Source organism: Nicotiana sylvestris, chromosome 11 (assembly GCF_000393655.2).
Source record: "Nicotiana sylvestris chromosome 11, ASM39365v2, whole genome shotgun sequence".
NCBI classification, from domain to species: domain Eukaryota; kingdom Viridiplantae; phylum Streptophyta; class Magnoliopsida; order Solanales; family Solanaceae; genus Nicotiana; species Nicotiana sylvestris.
This window is the reverse complement of record NC_091067.1, coordinates 166,421,864-166,430,452: the sequence shown is the minus strand read 5'-3', so window position 1 is coordinate 166,430,452 and position 8,589 is coordinate 166,421,864. Positions and strand designations below refer to the sequence as shown.

At 37.2% G+C, this 8,589-nt stretch overlaps 1 protein-coding gene across 1 annotated transcript; it reads left to right on the top strand.

Annotated features, from left to right (window-relative positions):
• Positions 1 to 881: 881 nt before the first annotated feature.
• LOC104249778 (dnaJ protein ERDJ2-like) lies at positions 882 to 8,260 on the top strand. The gene is made up of 11 exons (XM_009806260.2): positions 882 to 1,033; positions 2,408 to 2,627; positions 2,721 to 2,816; positions 3,158 to 3,278; positions 3,380 to 3,486; positions 3,655 to 3,872; positions 4,140 to 4,317; positions 4,419 to 4,538; positions 5,163 to 5,249; positions 5,765 to 5,875; positions 7,135 to 8,260. Exons 2-11 carry the CDS (start codon positions 2,442 to 2,444, stop codon positions 7,960 to 7,962), a joined length of 2,052 nt encoding a protein of 683 aa, XP_009804562.1. The 5' UTR covers positions 882 to 1,033; positions 2,408 to 2,441; the 3' UTR covers positions 7,963 to 8,260.
• The last annotated feature ends 329 nt before the right edge of the window (positions 8,261 to 8,589 follow it).

Below are 8,589 nucleotides of genomic sequence, written 5' to 3'. Positions count from 1 at the left end.
AGCTACAAGATGAAATTTACTAACTAATTCTTGTTTTGTAAAGTTAAATTATGTAGCAAAATTTCTCAGTAATAATATTAGTTTTTGTTTGACAAAAAAATAAAAGTCCTTTTCCATCTATTTTATTTTAACATATGCACCGAGGTAATTTAGGTATTTTTGTGAATTAAATTATGATAATTAGTTTCTTATTACAAATTAATGGTTACTATTTTTTTCAACAATAATTACTATTTCAAAACTTAATGCCATAGTAAATTTTAACGAATTTAACAACCAAGCTTCTAATAAAATACTTATGATTTAAATTTTAAAAACAACAAATAAATCATATGAAAAGAAAAATTGGTCTTTTTGATTAAACAAGGACAAAGAACAAAAATACCACATAAAACGTGAATTTTCCTTGTTGGAAACCAACAAAAATCTTTCCTCCTACCTTTTTTTGTATTCTTTTATGTCTTAATATATTGTATCCTTATTAGGAAAAGATATCAAACATTAAATTATATTAATTTTTTTTATTTATTTAGAACTCCTAAATACAAGGAAAGTTTTTTGATTTTACAATTTTATCCAATGTAAATTTTGTTTTTAAAGGGTAAAAAAGGCGAACAATATTTTCCTAAGTATCTTTGTGTATTTAATATAGTATAGATAGATACAGATATAGATATAGATAAATATAGATAGATAGATGATAGATAATTTGAGACGACATAATAAGAATTAAGAGGTCAAATTTATGGACGGTAAAAGTAAACTACAGAATTAAAGCCATGGGATCAGAACTTAAAATAAATGAAGCATTTGAGATAAATTTTATAATAAAGGCAAATTCTGAGGTTATAATAGCAAATGAAATAAAGATCGATATACTTCAGTAGAAAGTAAACTGTAGCCCGATCTAAATTAGCTCCATTTTAAGTCGCCTACCTCTGCCCGGAGGTTCAGGCTGTGCGCTTCTCCGGCGACCGCTTGGTTCCCTCCGGCGAATTTCTGTCCAGATATAACACCGGCAATCTGAATCATTGTGAGTCAATTCCTTCATTCCATTTGTAGTTATGCTAGGGCAAACAAATAGCTGAAGCTTTTTTGATGATAGATATATATAATTCATAAATTTTGAATTCATATTTGTGTGAACTGATAAATTGATCTTATATATTGAGCTCGTTTTCATTTTTAACTCGAACGGAAATATGTATGAATTTAGCAATTTCTGCAATTTTGCACAATAGTGTTTTCCATTGAATGGGAGGATGGGTGAGCAGTTTTCGATGAATCGGAATCGCCATTTTCATTACTATATTCGGAGTACATTTTCTGAGCTCATTTATGCGAGGATAAATATACTATTGATAATGTTCGAATAGACAATTTAGCAGTGGTTTTAAAAGTGAAGCACAAAAAGGACAACGTGAATTGATGCTCACATTTAAGGAATCAATTTATTGCTTCAAACACAAGGCGGGCAAAAGATGATTTCATATTTTGCAATTTGTTATCATCGTGCTAGCTTGTTTTCTGATGAATCAGAACAATTATTTTGGTATTGCACTCGGTGTAGTTTTGCTTAGTTGAACTTCTCATGACGAAAGTCTTGAAGTTGAACAAATATGTATTGTTTTGCGGTTAATGTTTGTTTTTGCAGTTTTCAACCACTGTTTTGTCCTTAAATTGCACTCTAAATGGAAACGACCATTTCAGTTTTTATTATATGTTGAGTAATTTATTAAAAATGTACCAAGGTGGTATACCAAAATACAGCAACCGGTCCTTACATCCCCCAAGAACTCACACAACTCTATGAACTGAGATAACCATTTCAGTAGTATATTAAAGCTTAGTTCTGCTTCGCTGGACTTGTCATGATATAATGCAGAGTTGAGAAAGTTTGGTTTGAAATATATAAAATTAGCAAAATTAGTTTGAGATGCGCTATTTTGCATTTTGAGTTTTAGGCTGGTGTGAGCCATTTTTGGATGTATTGTATTCTAATCAGTGTTATCAAAGGCGAAAAGCGCTAAAAAGCTCTGAGGTCTGTTGGGGCTTTAAGCGCAAAGCGCAAATAAAGCATGGGCTTTAATGAAAAAAGGCGCAACGGGAGAAAAAGTAAAAATATGCATGTAGTCCAAGACTAATCATTATAAGCATGAATAACAAATATATGGACAAAGAAATTAAAAAAAATTCACGATAAAGTGAAATATCAATTGTTTAAGGTCGCCTTTTCAGGATTACACTCATTGGCAAGGAAAAGTATGCCTTAGAACTTTGATGCGACACTTAAGCGCCCACAAAGCGAGGCGAAGCGCTTAACGTGTTTTGAACCTCGCTTCAGGGCTTAAGCGCGCTTTAAGCGCGTCTTTGACAACACTGATTCTAATAGGTATCACCGTTTCAGGTGTATATTTGCTAGATTCTAGGAGAATTTCAATATGGCGGCTTCTGAAGAGAACAGCACACTTTTCCCCATTTTTGTCTTGACTTTAATGGCTCTGCCATTAGTTCCTTACACTATAGTCAATTTATTTGGTGCTTTCAAGAAGAAGGCTGCCAAAATCAACTGCCAGTGTTCGGTATGCGTTCGCTCTGGGAAGTATCATAAATCCATATTCAAGCGGGCAAGTTTCTCTATAGTCTTGTTTAAAGGATTTTTAATATTGAAGTTAAATTCTGTAATTGAGATTTAATTTGTCTTTTCTTCTGATTTTCAGATTTCAAACTTCTCTACGTACAGTAATCTGACCCTTGTACTGCTGTGGGTCGTCATGGCTGTTCTTGTTTATTACATCAAACATATCAGCACTGAGGTAATTGCATGTTCTATCTAGTGCTGTCTTCAATAGTAGGATCTTGTGTTCTTAAAATGTTTACTGTTTTGTCCCCATTGGTCACATTTGTAAAGTTTTCTAATTCACATAGCATATGTTTTATTTACACAAGCAATGGGGTATTCTTTTACTGATGTCAAGTTCTCATGGTTTGTTGATAAGTTTCCTTCTCATGGTCACAAGGAAGCATTATTATTTGCACCAACCATATTAACCTTCACACAATCCTCTAGGATTCCCTTTTATTGTAGTTTGTTTTCTTATGTATTTTTTTAATCAATGGAGGTGGTGCTTGTTAGTTTAAACATTTTATTCTGTAGGTCCAAATATTCGAGCCATTCAGTATTCTTGGACTAGAACATGGAGCTTCAGACTCCGAAATAAAGAAGGCATATCGAAGACTTTCCATTCAGTATCATCCTGATAAAAATCCAGATCCAGGTTGAAACCAGAGCTAGCACTGTGTGTTCACATCTAGGTATTGCTGTGACAGAGCTGTATTGTCAGCCACTTGAACATGACTATTTGTCTCTTTTTTGCAGAGGCGCACTCATACTTTGTTGAATACATCTCAAAGGCTTATCAGTCTCTGACAGATCCAATATCTCGGGAAAATTTTGAAAAATATGGCCATCCAGATGGACGACAGGTAATTCACTTCTATAATGGCCCTGTGGACGAGGAGGATAGGAGGACATGTAAATTTCAACATCGAATTGTCCTGTTTTTTGGGTCCTAGACATGATCATGATCATTTCATTTGGGAGGAACATACTCATCTTTAATGCATCTTTTTTCTTTTTTGTGTTTCCTGCAGGGGCTTCAAATGGGCATTGCCCTCCCACAGTTCCTTTTAAACATTGATGGAGCATCCGAGGGAATATTGTTGCTTGGAATTGTTGGAGTCTGTATAATTCTGCCCCTGACAATTTCTGTTATATACTTGTCTAGGTCGTCAAAGTATACTGGGAATTATGTCATGCACTCGACATTAGCCGCATATTACCACTTAATGAAGCCTTCTTTAGCTCCAAGGTATGTGAGAGTAATAGTCTATTTGGCTTTCTTTTTAAGAATACATATATTTAAGTTTGTAGATTGTTTCATAGTATTGATAAATCACAAGGTAGCTGAAATGTTGTTGAATATGATATAGTTGCATTTCCATGTTTTGGTTGCTAGTTTATCTTCTTGAACCTAATAGTTTTCTCTCCCCTTCCACTATGCAATGTTCTTCGCTTTCGCAGATGATGTTGCTTTTATCTCCATTCTGTCTCTTCTAATGTTGCTTCAATGATGCAGCAAGATCATGGATGTTTTCATTAAGGCTTCTGAATTCATGGATATTCCTGTTCGGCGGACTGATGAAGAACCTCTGCAGAGAATATTTGTCTTGGTTAGAAGTGAGCTAAACCTGGATCTTAAGAATATTCGGCAGGAACAGGCTAAGTTTTGGAAGCAGCATCCTGCATTAGTAAAGGTTAAATGCTTGCTGTCTTCGTTGTTTTCCAATCAAAAAACCTTGTTAAAGCTGTCCTTTTTTAAAAAAAAATCTAGCAAGATGTGCTTCTCTGCTTGCAGACTGAACTGTTGCTTCAAGCCCAATTGACACGTGAGACTGCAGCTTTGTCTCCAACTTTACAGCGTGATTTCAGACGTGTGCTTGAACTCGCACCTCGACTTCTGGAAGAGTTGATGAAGGTATCTCCATTCTTTCTGGTTCTAGTCATATTACTACTGTTAGTGCTGCTTTTCTTTTTGATAATGATAGTGATAAATAGACCTTGGGCCTAACTCAACCCCAAAAGCTAGCTTATGAGGTGAGGATTGCCCAAGACCATATAAGGAGACCAAGGACCTCTAATCCAACAAATGTGGGACAACTCAACACCCCCCTCATGCCCATGCCTGCAAATTGGAGCGTGGACAACATAAATGGATGCCCAACATCGGTAACATTAATTGGGCCTGGCTCTGATACCATGATAAATGAAATTTGAGCCTAACTCAACCCAAAAACTAGCTTATGAGGTGAGGATTGCCCAAGACCATATAAGGTATACGGAGACCAAGGACCTCAAATCCCACCAATGTGGGACAACTCAACAGATAGTGTTAGTGCTGCTTAGTTTACTTCTTGTCACAAGATGGAACATTTCTGAGGGAGTTTAATTGTCACTGGCATGGTGTAGGTGGTAACTATCATTAGGAAAGGAATTTTTTTACTAATAACGTCGGAAGTATATATAGGAGGATGAGCTGTCTTAAGCCTAACATGATATGAGTTGCTGTGGTAACACAAGGAATTTGTCTTGTTGCATGCAGATGGCTATTATTCCACGCCCTCCCGTGGGGCATGGATGGCTAAGACCTGCAATAGGAGTGGTGGAACTGACTCAGAGTGTTGTTCAGGTTAGTTTTCCAGAAAGCCAGTACTTTTCTGAAAGATCAGCACTAGTTTCTACATCTGTTGTGTGGAGCCATGCTTATCCCTTCTTATCATTGTCTTATCTCTTTCCCTTCTTCCAGCACAAGGTAAGAAAAGTAACTTTTTCCCGTGATAACTATTGAATTTCATGTTGTATACCTCAACTTCCAGCATTTTGACTGTCATCATCGCCCGTCTGTTCTACATTTATATCTGAAACTTAAAGTATTTGCATCATATTATCTTAAGATTCATGTATTAAGATGAATGTTTTGTCAACATTTTATTTTTGCCAGTTGTTTTGATGAATTATTATGCTCAGATTTGGACTTCCAGCAGTTATTTGTTTTGGAGTTGGTATTCATTTCCTTCCATTTTTGAAAGGTTTATGACCTAGAAACTCCCAATATTCTACTCAAATTCATTTACCCACATTGCAGGCACAATTGGTTCTCTTTCCTACTCTCATTTCTGATGCATTTTGCTGTTAATGATTCAGGCGGTACCTCTCAGTGCAAGGAAAGCAGCAGGTGGATCCAGTGAAGGGTATGCACCGTTCTTGCAGCTGCCACACTTTAGTGAGGCTGTGGTAAAAAAGATTGCAAGAAAGGTTGCAATTATTGCTTTTAATCTCTTCTCAAACTTCCTAAACACATCTGCTGAATGTTGGAATGGAGATTGGTGTTAATTATCTGTATTGGTGCTCGTGATAAATCATGAATCAACGTGCTTTTGTGTCTCTGAGTGGTTCCTTGGTGGAGTTGGGGGAAGTTTGTGCCCTACTTATCTTGTTTAATATCTTAGTTTAATTAATAGTTAGACTAAGGAAGATAAGTAGGGCACATCCTAGGCGGGCAACATTCAGCAGATGTGTTTAGGAAGATAAGTAGGGTACATCCTTAGCGGGCCGTGCTATCCGTGTAATCCCGGCTCAAAATGAGGTGTTAAGTTGTGACAAGCCAAATTCCGTAAACATTAAAAAGAAAAAACACCAGCCTTTGAGTGTACAGGGATGTTATATAACTTGATTTTCCATTACAGCGGATTGGCTGCAGTAACTGCTTACCTAAACTCATCTCTCCTAGTATATATAGTGACATGATGTTATTAAGGTAGTACGTTGGCTTATTTACAATCTTTTGATCTGGGATAAATATAACTCTCCTCAATATTATTTATCAGGAAAAAATACCTCTTACTCAATAACGATTGAAATGTTAGTTATATGGTAGTTGCTTCATGACTTACTCCATATCATGAAATATGCTTCGCTTGATTTTTGTGATCTAGTGTCGTTTCATTTATTTTGAGTTCACTTCTACATTTTAAACATGTTACAAATTTACACCTTTTAATAGTTAATGTTTGATATTTGCTTTGAGTGTGTCACGGTGGCTACCTATACAGTGCATGCATTCAGTGGGAAGTCTAGTGACATCTCTCAGTTTCTTCTTGTTTCTTTATTTCCTTGTGCAAAATCTGAGTACTGGTGGGAACTTGATTCACATTTATCGGAAAATGAAAATCATAATTTTATAAGGACTTTTAGTATTACCTGGACCATTTTCCTTTGGTGGTGTGTTTCTCTTGTATTCATAAGGATGCTATGGACTGTCTTAATTAAAGGAGTCAATATGTACATTGATTGTGCGTCTTCCAGGCTAATTTAAGCCTGGAGTCTTAATTTTCTATGTTTTTCCTATTCATACTGAAACAACTTCTTTTGTTACCTGTGATGTAATGATGTGACAGCCTACTTTTTTTATTTTTTGCTTTCTGTGGCATGTGTATTAATTAGTGAAGTGTTATCGGGCTTTGACAAGTGAGCCTTTTGTTTTGGATATCCTTAACCCTTTCCTCTATGTACAGAAAGTCCGTACATTTCAAGACTTCCGTGATATGACACCAGATGAACGCGAAGATCTGCTGACTCAAGTTGCTGGGTTCTCAAACTCTGAATCCCACGATGTGGAGATGGTTCTTAAAATGATGCCTTCAGTGACAATTGATATCACTTGTGAGACAGAAGGCGAGGAGGGAATTCAAGAGGGTGACATCGTTACCATGCATGCTTGGGTCACTCTCAACCGTGGTAATGGCTTGATCCGTGCCCTTCCACATTGTCCGTATTTTCCTTTTGACAAAGAGGAGAATTTCTGGTTGCTGCTTGCGGACTCCTTTTCGAATGATGTCTGGCTCTCCCAGAAGGTTAGCTTCATGGATGAAGCTACAGCGATCATTGCTGTATCAAAAACGATTCAGGAGTCAAAGGAAGGGTCTGGTGCAAGTGCAAGGGAAATAAATGTTGCCGTTAAAGAAGCAATTGAGAAAGTGAAAAATGGTTCGAGGCTGGTAATGGGGAAGTTCCAAGCTCCAGCTGACGGGAACTACAACTTGAGCTCTTTCTGCTTATGTGACTCCTGGATTGGTTGTGATGCAAAGTCAAATATAAAGTTAAAGGTAATGAAACGCAGCAGAGCTGGAACCAGAAGCGGTCTCACGGCAGATGAGACTCCTGCCATGGAGGATGGAATTGAGGAGGACGAGGAAGAAGAAGAAGATGATTATGAAAGTGAATACAGCGAAGATGAAGAAGATACAAAGGAAACAAAGAGTAAAGGAGCGGTGGCCAATGGCTCGGCCCACAATAAGGGCAGTGGTTCAACCTCTGATGAGTCTGGTTCAGAGGCCGATTAAGTCTCTTTCTTGGCTACTAGTTGTTTGCTCTTCTATTTCCCTGCTTCCATAATGTTCAAGTTTTCGGGGAAGAGAAAAAGAATCCTGTGAGAAGACATCCTCTCGCTCCATTTGTTTGGGAAGCTGGGGTGGGGGAGGGGCAGGTAAGAAGAGCCTTCAATCGATCTGTTTTTCTATAGTGATATACTTAGAACCGTTAGTGTTGTAATTTGACATGAATAAAACATTTATAGGGCACTCTCTAGAGCTTGAATTGTTAAGTCCTTTTTTGTCCAACTAGGCAGTTCTTGTCGTTTTACTGTTGATACATGACACAAGTCCTGACGATGAGATCCCCTTGCCTCCATCCGATCCAGTTCTCCTGTTGTCAGGAATGTTTTCAAAGAGAAGTTTGCAAAGCCTGGTCTCCTTTGAGCTGGCTTGGCTCGGGCGAATGTTCACGTTTGCTTTCTTTGTAATGCAATTCTTTTCATCCCCGCCAGAAAAAAGAATTGCTATCAGCGTTTTGCCACGCATTTATGTGTCAATTGAAGGCATTCTACAGCCTCAGTTCGCGTTAAAGTAGAGATACTGTCAGTGTGTTTCGAAGTCGAAGGAGTAAATTGCCTGGAATTCTTACCTTAGATT